Raw genomic sequence first — 13,471 nt, forward strand, 5'->3', positions numbered from 1 at the left:
AAAGCCTATTTATTATTAGGGATATCACATGATTTTAAGGCAAATATCTAGGACATAGGGTCTTAGAGCTTCCTATTTTGTAATCAGTAGGTGAGTGTTCAGCTAAATAATTAAATCCTGGTGCCAAGAGAATGCTTAAGATCTCTCTGAGGAAGATAATATTTAAACTCTCTTAGATTAAAATCTCCCCTAGGTTAAAGTTTTGAAATAAAGATAACATAAACATAAAATTTGTGTTAAATAATCAAGCAATGCGTTATAGCCAAAGTCATGCCTAGAATCATACTTCTTGTTTGGATCCTTGCTACTCAACTTATAGGTTCTGTAAATACGTATAATTATGTAGCTATTAAAGTGTCTTACATCTCTCCCAGGCTGGAGCGATAGCACAGAGGGTAGGGCATTTGCCTTGCACTCGGCCGATCTGGGTTTGATTCTTCCACCCCTCTTGGAGAGCCCGGCAAGCAACCGAGAGTATCCCTCCCGCACAGCAGAGCCTGGCAAGCTACCCGTGGCATATTCAGTATTCCCAGAACAGTAACATCTAGTCTCACAATGGAGATGTTACTGGTGCCTGCTCGAGCAAATCGATGAACAATGGGATGACAGTTAATAGTGATGGAATTAAAAAAATAACTATGTAATAATGAAATTCTATTTGGGAAGGGGTAGTATGCTGAATGAAAATTTTATATGAGAGACTTAGGGGTATCTTTCAAACAAAACAATCGGAGAGTTATTTCCTCTCTAAAATTCCCAGCTTGTGTCAATAGATGGAGAATCGGATTAATGTTCCTTGTGAGAAAAGTTTAGTAATTCTGGAATCTGTGACACAGGAAGTTCAGGCATCCTCATGAGAAAGACATCCATGAGTTAGGATATCTCCATGACAGGGGCTATAGTGATAGTACAGTGGGAAGTGGACTTACCTTGTATGCTGCCAACCTGGGTATCATCACCAGTACCATACATGTTCCCCAGAAGTCATTAGGAGTGATTCCTGATACCCGCCAGGTGTGGCCCTAAATCAAAAACAAAAACCAAAAAAAGAGAGTATCTTCAGGGTTCACTCACTGCAGCACAAAAAGAACTAAAAGAATGACTTTGGTTCTGACCAAAAAGAATCCATTTTTTATGAATTCTCTGCAAATTATGTAAATGTCTACTTCTAATGTTCCCAAACCTGCTTTCTCATAGTAAAGCATACTTCTGCTTGTAATTCCATCTTTCTGTCATAATGCGTTTCCCTCGTTTGTTGGTAATGCTATGAGAAACTGAACAATTTCTTAATTTTTGTGTGGGAAATGGAAAGAATTTCATTCTTGCTGGTAAAGAAAAAAAAATAGTTGGAAGTTTTTTTTTTTCGCCCTCATAGTTCCTCATTTTTCCTGGGAAAAAACACAGCCTTGTTCTTTGGTCCTTGCCTTGTTAAGGACCAGGACATCATCAGAGTCACAAATTCCTTCAGTGTCATGCTTTGTAATAATCTCATCAGTTTAAAGTTAAAGAGATGGCATTTAAGAAAAGTTTCCTTCTCTCAGACAGAGAGAGAGAGAAAGAGAGAGAGAAAGAGAGAGAAAGAGAGAAAGTGCCTGCAATAGAGATGGGGTGGGGGAGGTAAACTGGAGTCATTGGTGGCAGGAAATGTGCACTGGTGAAGGAATGAGCGTTGGAACATTGTATGGCTGTAACTGGATCATGAACAACTTTGTAACTGTGCATCTCCCTGTAAAATCACTGTAGCTCTGTCCTCCCGTTGTTCATCGATTTGCTCAAGTGGGCATCAGTAATGTCTCCATTGTAAGATTTGTTGGTACTGCTTTTGGCATATCGAATATATGCCACGGGTATCTTGCCAGGCTCTGCCGTGAGGGCAAGATACTCTCGGTAGCTTGCTGGGCTCTCAGAAAGTGGCAGAGGAATCGAACCTGGGTTGGGGTTGGCTGCATGCAAGGCAAACACCCTACCCGCTGTGCTAGTCACTGTAAAATAAATAAATAAATAAATAGATAGATAGATAGATAAATAAATAAATAATAAAAAGAGAAGTTTCCCAAAATGAAAGCGATGTTTCTCTCCTTTACCTCTAGCTCAGTTCACGTCCTAATGCTGCCCATACATTGTCATTTTACCGACTCCAGCTTTCCACATAACCATATACCAGTCAAATCTCACCCAGCAGAAACTATTGATTTTTTTCCTACAAGTCTGCTGCTATCTTTGTTTCACTTTGGTTGTGTTATGGTGTTATAAGAAGTCTTGTTGGTATGGAAGCATGGGAGTGTAGTCTCTTTTGCATGGTTAGCATGGATTTGGTTTTAAGTGTTCCCCATATTCTTTTTCGTTAATGGAAAAATACTCTTAAAGCACAGATTTAGGGGGCTGTAGTGATAGCACAGCGGGTGGGGTGTTTGCCTTGCATGCAGCCAATCCAGGTTTGATTCCCAGTATCCCATATGGTCCCCCAAGCACCACCAGGAGTAATTCCTGAGTGCAGAGCCAGGAATAACCCCTGAGCATCACTGGGTGTGACCCAAAAAGAAAAAAAAAGCACATCGATTTAGGATTAGCTAGTTGGACTCAGTTTAGATGATCTCAATTGATTGGCAACATCCAAAGCATCCATAGGAGCCAGTTCACATCCGCCTCCTTCTTTCAGTTGCATCACATCAGAGTGCTGACTTCGGCCGTATCAATGTCACAGTGCTTCCTGTTTAATCTGGGGCTTATTGGCCTTGACATTCACAATGAACACAGGTGTTTCCTTATCTTCTCTCTCCTTCACGGCTGACATAGCGGTCACAGGGAACTTGATGATGTCAAGAGTTTTTCTCCTGGGGGCGTTCTCTGAGGCTGTCTGGGTTGCCCTCAGAGTCAGAATCTTAGGCCATAAAAAGGAGGAGAAGGTACAATTCTTTCTTTGATGGATATGGCCATCTTTCCACACTGATTCCTTGACCTGCAAATCTTCTACTTTGGCTTCATCTTTCTTTGGGAGGGAAGAAGCTTCCTTCTTTATTTTTGATGTCATCTTCATGAAAAGGGTTTTTTGTATAATTTGTATCCAATATAAATAGCTATTTACCTTTCTCACTATGCTTTTCCCTGTTACAGAATGATATTCTTGAAAACATTGCCATTCATCCCCAAATACTAATGAGCTAAGCTATGCTACAGATAGAAGATGCAGTTTGGAAGGAACCATTTTGTCTGCCTTCCAGGAGATTCTATACTGGCAGAAAATAAAGACGTGTAACAGGCAGCTGTATTATAATTAAATAACTGCTCTAACAGCGTTCCTTGGGAAAACAAATAAATGAAAATATTTTGAGATAGTGGTAGGCATTGTGATGTACACCACTTTGTGTTTACAATATTAGTGCATGCTTGTCTATCTGCCATCTGGAAGTGCTTTTATCTCTTTGCCTAATGGATTCCTCTAGTCACCCAGCCATTATTCTTTGACTAAAGATTGTTCGGCATTAGAGCATAAAAATGTCTTATTTCTTTGCTCTCAGATGGAAAACTCTGTATGCATAGTCCATGTATTTTCTATTCCTTTCCAGCATGGCCAAGCTACAATTTTTGTTCACAGTAATAACTGTCTTGATATCACAACACTAACTTTCTCCCCCCTTCCTGGTCTGACTTTGGCATTATCTGTATTTTATGGGATAACCTTCCTAATAAATAAATTGACTTTTAGTTTGTGTCTTTAAGTCAACTTCTGGAAGAAACCAAGTAAGAGGAATATATCAATGAAATTCTCTTTTGCAATAAAGAAAACCACACAAACACACACATAGAATATACTTCTTTATTCCAATAATTAATTTAATATAATTGAACTGTCTCTTCTACATTAGGGAAGACTTAACACACTTAACACCTGGAATAAAGAAAATACACTTAATTCCTAACTTCACAGGGCTCCTAAGCCAGTGGCAATAAGATAAGAACTTATGGAAAGAGAAATTTGTCTCTTCAAAAAGGAAAACAAGGGGCCGTGGGACATTAGTCCAGTGAAAAAAAAGAGCTCATTTTACAAATAAGGGCACTATGATTAGGAGAATAGTAGAGTGTTAAAGGCTGCCTGGCTAAGAAGGCATGTAGCAAGGATGGAATGTAGGTCTCTATTATTCCTCATTCTTCCTACCTACCAAAGTATTTCATACTCAATGGAAAGATTAAAAAATAAAAGAGGTGGCTGTTTAAAATTTATGTACAGTATAGCCAAAAAATGCACCGCATGGTGCTAAGGACTGATTTTTTTTCATTTCAAATGAGATTAACTATAGAAATAAGTGGATGGAGGGGAAAAAATCACTCAATAACTGATCTCCCTAGGCCATCAATCACTGTATCACTGTCATCCCATTGTTCATCGATTTACTCGAGCAGCTGCCAGTAACGTCTCCATTCATCCCAGCCCTGACATTTTAGCAGTCTCTCCTTACTCTTCTTTCTCAATGATTGGATGCTCTTTCAGGGTCAGGGGAATGAGCCCTCAATATTCTCTTTAATTCACCTTATAAAATAATTCACTTTAGTTCTTTATTAAAAAGGACCTATTTTAGTAGATCTGGATTAGTATTTAGAAGAAACTGGATTGAGAAGGAGCAGATAATAAATAATTTGATCGAGAAGGAACACATACTTATTTAGCTGCCTTGGACTGAGAAGCAGCAAATGGTTCCAAATGTTCATTACGTTCTAGCTCTCTACCTTCATCTAAACCACAATATTGTCTCATTATTGATATACCTGCCTATGCGCTTGACAACAAATGCTCAGAAATTTATCTTGGACCATGTCTTGGCTGGGGGTTAATTTCCCATTTTTAGTATCTATTCAGAGGACACAAGTTAAGAGGTTGATTGGAGTTCTAAATCAATATGCATAAATGAGATGGGTCTTTGGGGGTTCAAATCAAAGTTCGGAGCTCTTTAGTATTATTTTCCTCAAGACCAGGATCAACTAATAGCTGTTCTAGCTCCCCTCATGTGGATTGTTGAACCATGATGATTTTCCAATGATTTACTCAGGAAACAAATCAATACAAATACATTCTGAATCTTACTAGCTCAAATGAGCTATTCTGACATTTACATTGTTGTATAAAGTTGCTTTATTTTTATGGTACCTGAATTTCATAAACAGGGAAGCTTGAATCGGTGGTTGATACGGCTTCATTTCAATCAGCATTCATCTTGCTTGGTTTTTCTAGCATCCTTTACATTTATACCCTTCCCCAGACTGCTAGTAATTATGAAAACCATTAGCCATAATTACAAAGCTCCATTACCATTTTACATATGCAACAATTAATATTCACCATCTGTCATTTTCCAAGTGAATATTTGTTTATTCAAATACTTCAGTTGCAGCATCTAAAAATGAAGGTAAATAATTTGACAAGGGCCTCAGAGCATTAACTATTTTCTTCCAACCATGTTGTGTGTGGACTCTAGAAATAGCTCATTCTGTTTCTTTCAGAAAACTTATATGAATTCTCTTGTTTATTTTTGTGAGACAGAGGGTAAGGGCAATTGGGATTACAAAATTCTTTGCTATTTTAGAAAAGCATGTAAAATCCCTCATTTTGTTTTTCATGCAAGAGTTAAATTCAGGCTGTAGCCACTGACCTGCTGAGTTAGGTAATATGTCCAGACTTTAGCTATCAAGAGGGAAATACAAAACATAAATGACAAAGCATAAATGGAAATTGGCATATATTTTATCACATAAATTACCATAATTCCTGGATTTTTCAGACTATCACCATCACTATCATCCCGTTGCTCATCGATTTGCTCGAGCGGGAACCAGTAACGTCTCCATTGTGAGACTTGTTACGGTTTTTGGCATATCGAATACTCACGGGTAGCTTGCCAGGCTCTGCAATGTGGGAAGATACTCTCAGTAGCTTGCTGGGCTCTCAGAGGGGTGGAGGAACCAAACCCAGGTCGGCCTCGTGCAAGGCAAATGCCCTACCGCTGTGCTATCTCTCCAGCCCACCCCCCTATAATATCTTATAAAAATAAATTTATCTAAAATGTAACAATAGTAATTGCTATTAAGTAGCGCCTTTTTTTTTTGCCCAAATGAAGATGTGGTCAGCTGTGAGAATGTGCTAGAGAGAGTAGCTAGAGTGATAACTATTTTATTCTCATATCAGCCTACTTGGATCTAAGGGTAAAATAAGTTTTTCTACCTTAACCCACAATTGAGATTAATACCACGAAAGACAGAATTTAGATCTCCTGTTCTTTTGCCTAAATTGTTAATGCTTTCATCTGGGGTAGCTCTGAAGTACTGTTGCACTGTCATCCATTGTTCATCGATTTGCTCAAGCGGGCATCAGTAATGTCTTCATTGTGAGACTTGTTACTGTTTTTGGCATATCGAATACTCCATGGGTAGCTTGCCAGGTTCTGCCATGTGGGCGGGATACTCTGGGTAGTTTGCCAGGCTCTCAGAGAGAGACAGAGGAGTCAAACGCGGGATGGCCACATGCAAGGCAAATGCCCTACCCGCTATGCTAATGCGTCCATCTGGGGTATATACTTTTATTACCTTCTTGATTTTCTTTCCTCTTTATAGAGTTACTGATAGTCAGGGCTACTTACAGAGGATTTTCTTTGAAGTTTGGTGGCCATGCCTCAATTACGTTTATTTTATCCAGGTACAGTTACCATAGCTTTTTTTTTTTAAATATGCATTAGATTTTAAACATCATCTGTGATTTCACAATTGAAAGTCAACAACATGAAGAGTCATGCACTTAAGAAAAAGTTTAAAATATGTTAATAATTGAGTAGAATATTGGGAATAAAGGAGCATTTGAAAATTGTGTATGCTTATGGAAATATAGAAAAGTAGGAACTCTGGGCGACTTGTTTATATGTAAGGCTGATAATCAGCAAAAAATAGGGGGAAAGAGAACAATCTTCCCAAAGGACCTTACTAGTACTTTGGAGGTTGCCATTCTAAGTTTATATTAATGACATATCTCACGAGTTTTGATTGTCAAGGGCTGAAAATGGAGCTCATTGTAATTTATCCTGGTATTTTAGTCCTCTCAGAATAATTTGTTCTTCCTCAAGGTGAAGAAATAGACTGAAAATAGATGCTTCCAAAGAGATTATAATAGGTGAACTCTCTAGAAGGGGAAATTACTTTTACTTGGAGAAATTTTCTCACCATTTTACTTTTTAGAAATTGTTCTTTCACACCTCATTTCACATAGGAAGATGTTTTCTTTAATTACGGTAATCAAGTATGTAGCTTATAGGAAGTGACTCAAAGGAAAGGTGTAGACTCCTGTGACCTGATAACATAGAAACTGATGACCACACAGGAAGGCCTTAGACATAGAAACAAATGCAAGTTTCGTGCCAGGATTTGTGGCCAATTATAAAGCACCATATTCCCTGGTATTCATATACTTCAAAAACCACTTTCAAGTAAGGATTGCAATGTTCCTTACAGTATGGGATTCCCTTATATGTCATTATTCTTGATGAAATAAACACTTTTCATAGTCTTGACTCTGAAATGAAGAACTAGATATTGTATATTTTGTACAAAGCATAGCTGAGGAACTTAGCAATAGAGAAATCCAACAAAATAGGTAGTATTCCCCCTCAGTCCTGGGATATTAAGATTATGGGAAGAGGCTAGGAATGGAGAAAAATAGAATATAAATAATATAAATATAAAATACAAAAATTTTGCAATCTAATTACATTTTTAAGTATACACATACATGCACACACACTATGGCTATTTTTGTGAGATATTTATAGGAAAACCAGGTATTTGTGTGACAGAGAATGCAGGGAATCTGCAGGGTGGTGGGGTGAGTTTGTCTTTCCGGTCACCTGACTCAGGTATTGTTCATTATCTTAGTCCTATGACTCCTAGGTCTGAGACAGAAGAATAGGACTCTGGGAAACTCTAGGAATGTTAACATTAGGGCCTTGGGGATGAGGTGTGGTAGGTCAATGGGGAGAAACGGAACTGTTGGCGAGGGGAAACTGAGGTATTCCCTCTTTCTGCGAAGGGAAAGCGAGGCTTCCTCTTTCAATAGGAAAATACATAGGGTGAGAAAATATCTCAAAAGGATTAGGCTTTTAGATTAGGTTAATTCTCACAGCAGGGAACAGTGTGGAAGAGAAATCATCTGACTTCTAGAATTACGTTACTTGACTCAAATTTCTTATTGTTAAAAAAAATCGCAATGTATACAAAGAAATAGCCCAAAGTGTACTATTCAAAGAGTAATAATGATCAAAATAATAAGTAATTGATAGAAAAATATTTTTAAAAAAATAGACAAAACACTCCTGAAAGTCATATGGAACAATAAGCCCCCACGAATAGCTAAAGCAATCCTTGGGAAAAAAGAAGATGAGTGGTATTGCCTTCCCCAACTTCAAACTGTACTACAAAGCAGTAGAAATAAAAACAGCATGGTATTGAGCTAGAAACAGACCTGCAGACCAATGAAACAGAGTTAAATATTCTGTCACAGACTGTCAAATATCTGATTACTTAATCTTTAATAAAGGAGCGAGAAATGTGAAATGGAACAAGGAAATCCTCTTCAACAAGTGCTGCTGGGAAAACTGGACAGCTACATGCAAAAAAATAAACTCTGACCTCTGTTTAATGCCAGGCAAAAAAGTCAGATCAAAGTGGATTAAAGACTTCAATAGCAGACCTGAATCCATAAGGTACATAGAGGAAAATTCTGCTAATAACCTTAGGGTTTTTAATTTCAATTGGTGGTGGTCAAAAAGGTTGTTTTCATGAGATACCCCATATAAGATCAGAGGTCAGATGTGTATTGAAATGGGGAGAGGCTATGTGGATACTTGAGAATAAAGTTTTTTAGATGTACATACCTTTGAACTTGCTAAGGAACCTCCTTTCCCAAAGGAGGACTCAGACAGTGAGGATGAAGGATGGGAGAGGAGGCAAGAGAACAGGGCCCAATCAGACTCGTGTCTCAGCTCCTCCCGGAACAATCTCTGATGCTACTCCAAATCTGAGATCTGAGACACCAATTTCCATGTCATAACAGCTGCTCCTAGCTTCTGTTCTTTCCTTCTTTCCCTTCTCTTTCCAATGTACCACACCTGAAGTTTTATTTTGCATCTAGGCTTGAATGTTTAAATAAAGACATAGGTAAATGAATACCATGAAAATCCACTGCACAAATAATAGGAAATACACCATACCTCTTGCATTGAGCTCAGATGAATGTAACAGTCCTGGAGTTGAAGAGAACGTTCGGATTCCAACTTAGAACTGTTTGACAACCACATTATTGCCCTTTCCATTCTGTCACACTGCCAGTCAGCCCATCCATGATTCAGGATAAAAGGAACCCTCTATCCCTTCCCTAAAATAAGAATGCTGTATTCCAAACTATTTGGAGAGTGAAACTAGGTTGCTTAACAAACAACAGAGCAATGGGGTGGGAGTGATAGTACAGTGGGTATAGGGCATTTGCCTTGCACGCAGCCGACCTGGGTTGGATCCCCAAAGTCCCATATGGTCCCCCAAGCACCGCCAGGAGTAATTCCTCAGTGCAGAGCCAGGAGTAACCCCGAACATCGCTGGGTGTGACCCCCAAAGAAAAAAAAATCAAAGCAAATATCTGCCACTGTGGGATTTTTCAATTTCTCTGTTGACTGCATGGAGAGACTCTAAAATAATATTCTAGACCTGGATGTGATGAGGAAGAGACACCTGTCCAAGAAGATTAACCGGTTTGGTTAAGAAGATTAACTTGTTTGGTGATGGCTAAATTCATGTGGTTTTCACTCACAGGAAAAAGTGTGTGGCCAAGAATGGAACTGCGACATCTGCCTTCACTAAGACAAAAGTAAACAAATCGAACTAAAGAATTTCATGGTCTCTACATCATCTCTGGGGGTCCTTTATGCTTGTAAGTCCTTGTTTGGCTAAGGAAAATGATGTGCTGAATGAAGATATGTTGGGTCCATTCATGAAAATAGTCTATCTTGTTTGCCCAGATTTTAGTCTCAAAATATTCTGTTAAGGAGTATTAAGGAAGAAAAATATCAGGAAGAATTTTTAAAATTATTCTTACCTCCTTGAGGTATGATTATTTGTCTTATATAAAGTGTCCTCAACAAGGCAAATTAATAATGCTTTGTAAATCTAAAGTCTTTTCTTAAGGAGTCTCCTATCTATGAACCCATAAATATACAAAAGTGTGAGCCCCTGTCATTGACAGGCTTATTTTGTTGTAAATAAGCAACAGAAAAAACAGAAAAGGAATATTTTTAAATAATCAGTTTTTAACACACACACACACATACACACATACATGAAACTTTGTGAAAGAAAAAAAATGTATGAGGCAATTAATATAAGATAAAGGATGGTTGGGCCAAAGAGATTATACAGTTTACAGGGCACTTGCCTCACACACAACCGACCCACAGTCAGTCCCGGGCACCACACATGGTTCTCCCGAACCTCCAGGCAGGATCCCTGAGTGGAGAGCCAGGAGCAAACCCTGACCAGTGCTCTGCATGGCCACAAGAGACAAATGAGGTTTAGATGCTTGCTTTCTCACTATTAGTAACACCTTGGTTAGTTAAATATCAATTTTCTAATCTGTAAATGGCTTAATAATCTAATAAATATACTTGCAGTAAAATACAGTGAGATAAAGCATATAAAAGTAAATTATATATTGAACAAAAGTAAATTATTGAACTGCCTACAAAGATAGGTGTTATTAGTAAGAGCCATTATTTGTAATGATATTCTTTTTTTTAATTTTGTGAAGCAAGAAAATTTTTATTGAGATTTATTTAGAAAGACGTGAGAGGAAACAAAGAGAGAAGTGCATGTTCGAGAGAGAACACAGCCTTCTCCATAAGGGAAGTCAGGAAACAAAGAAACAGAGAAACAAGAAAGCAAGATAAGGAAGAACGTGGGTTTGAAGAGCAAGTCTGTAATGATATTCTTGTATAACACATACAGTTATTTCACAAAGTCTATGATTATTCAAGTTGGTAATTAAGAGAAGTCAGAAATTTTAATTCAGTAATTTTAAAATGTTTCATTTCTAAGACCAACAATATGTTTTTTTAATTTTTAAATTTTTTTTATTTTTTGTTTATTTTTTTATTAGTGAATCACCATGAGGATACAGTTACAGATTTACACATTTTCGTGCTTGTGTTTCTGTCATACAACCCATCCCTCCACCAGTGCCCATTATTCACCACCGATGAACCCAGTATCCCTCCCACCCCCCAATGCCATCCCCCCCAATCCACCCCACCTCTGTGGCAGGGAATTCCCCAATATGTTTGTTTTTAACATTCACTTGTATCACTTGTCATCCCGTTGTTCATTGACTTGCTCGAGTGGGCGCCAATAACATCTCCATTCGTCCTTGACGTGAGCTAGTGTAGCCCAATGGCATCTGCTCGCTCCAGGAATATGAAGAGCCTCAAATTGTTCATTCAGGGTCTTGATGAAGAAGTCTGACCATCTCATAAGTGGGCGGCCATGCGGTCTTTTGACATCCTATGGAATCCAGTCGGTAACAGCTCTAGTCCAGCGGTTGTCTTTTAATTGTATTACATGATCGGCCCATCTGATTTTTGACGCCTTGGCAAACAAGACAGTGTCCCAGATTCACAATAGTTGACGGAGGCTGAAATTAATGTTTTTAACATTAACTTAAATAATGAGTGAGCATTGCCAGGTACAAAAGAAAAGTCTTGACGGGACTTCAAGAACAAAGAGACATTTTAAAATATTTTAGAATTAGAATTAATTACTATTTGCTAGTATTAAAGCAATTAAATATTGATCACCTTTAACTCAATATTAGTAACTGACTAAGAAATCAGAGCTTTAGGAAAAAATCTAATTTAGCAGGTTCCTGAGGACTGCTGTAAGTTACCCTTGAGCACAGAACCAGGAGGAAGCCCTGAGCATTACTGGGTATGACTCTTGACCCCCCCAAAATTCTAACTTAGCAGAAAACTGGCCACATTGCAAGCATGTAATTATTTAAAAGATCAGAGTTAGCCTTATTGACTATTATTTTATAAAAGGCCCATGTGATATATGAACTTCTATAATTACCTTTTACTACATTTTACCAAAAATTTCTTTGGTAGGGGTAGATATGAGGAGAAGAGTTATGATCTTTCATAGAGGTTAGTCATATGAGCTCAATAGTACAATAAACATAAAGATGAAATTTGGCATCTTAAAAGCAAGACTACTGGAGAACAAATATATTCTGGAAATTCTAGTAATTGCAATTAGAATAAGGAAACAGTGACTATAAGCAATGAGTAAGAAAACATATAATTTTATAGCTTTATGATAAACAAAGGAGAATCCTAAGGAATAATGGAAGCATTTTAGAAACAATAAACATTGGAAGTAAATATGTTAAGGATAAACATAGAAAATCCACCTTCTGATGCAATATAAATAATCATTTGGAAAATAAAAACTTATCAACATTTTAAGAATATAACTCTCATTCTTTTATAATCACAAATCTGCATAGATTTTTGAGACTGCATAGGATTAAATCTGAGCAAGTAATTAAAAAAAAGAGTTATGATTCTTGAAATACACAGGAAAATCTAAATTTGTCGACTGGTTGCCCTCTGTGCTCTCTGCTCATCCTTTTCACAGACTGTCACAAGGCACTGTACCCAACACTCTGTGTGTGTGTGTGTGTGTGTGTGTGTGTGTGTGTGGCTGGAGATTGAAGGCAAGATAAAAAGAGTTTTTGCAAAACTACTGTCTAATGAACAGTTAAGATACAAATGGCCTTACATCCGTGTTTGATTAAAACCAAGGGATTTTCTAATTCTGGGTTTTAAGTAAGTTATTGTAATTATGTGTTTCAAATTTGGACACATTGTATCATGTCCTCCCCCCACACACACACACACACTCCCCCTAACATACACCCCTTGTCCAATTACAGTTCAATATTAAACACTTATTCTTCCGATCAAACAGGAACTCATTTAAAATTCCCGAAGACAATTTATCTTCATGTATCTCTAATTTCCTACTGAAGGCAACGCATATTTATGCCTCACTGGCTATCTGGGAGACTCTGTTCTACTTTGAAGCCAGTTATGAGCAAATTTGACCTGTCAGCTGGCTCCTGCCTCTCCTTTTATCCTCCTGGAGGTGAGTAATGATGAACAACCATGGAAGGGGTTCACGAAACAACACCTGACTCCAGAGATTCCAAAAATAATTTCCTACTGTAACAAAGAGAAGATCTCCTGTTTCCCTCTCTCTTCTATTGTGTGACAAGAAAATGAGAGTTTGGGTACATTGAACGGTATTTTGAATGTGATTATGAAATGAAAAAGCAAAGACAGTTAGAAAGAAGGACTGGGAGAACTCGTCCTTAGGAAGGGTGTGACAGTAT

At 37.9% G+C, this 13,471-nt stretch overlaps 1 protein-coding gene across 1 annotated transcript; it reads right to left on the reverse strand.

Annotated features, from left to right (window-relative positions):
- Positions 1-2,698: 2,698 nt before the first annotated feature.
- On the reverse strand, positions 2,699-3,031 carry LOC101543160 (60S ribosomal protein L23a-like). The gene has a single exon (XM_055132273.1). The coding sequence runs from the start codon at positions 3,029-3,031 to the stop codon at positions 2,699-2,701; it is 333 nt and encodes a 110-aa protein (XP_054988248.1).
- Between the last annotated feature and the right edge of the window lie 10,440 nt (positions 3,032-13,471).

The sequence above is a fragment of the Sorex araneus genome, chromosome 3 (genome assembly GCF_027595985.1).
Source record: "Sorex araneus isolate mSorAra2 chromosome 3, mSorAra2.pri, whole genome shotgun sequence".
Classification (NCBI taxonomy): Eukaryota; Metazoa; Chordata; class Mammalia; order Eulipotyphla; family Soricidae; genus Sorex; species Sorex araneus.

What these genes read in the sequence shown, in the direction of transcription:
- LOC101543160 (XM_055132273.1), bottom strand. Translation starts at nt 3,031, where the DNA reads ATGACATCAAAAATAAAGAAGGAAGCTTCTTCCCTCCCAAAGAAAGAT.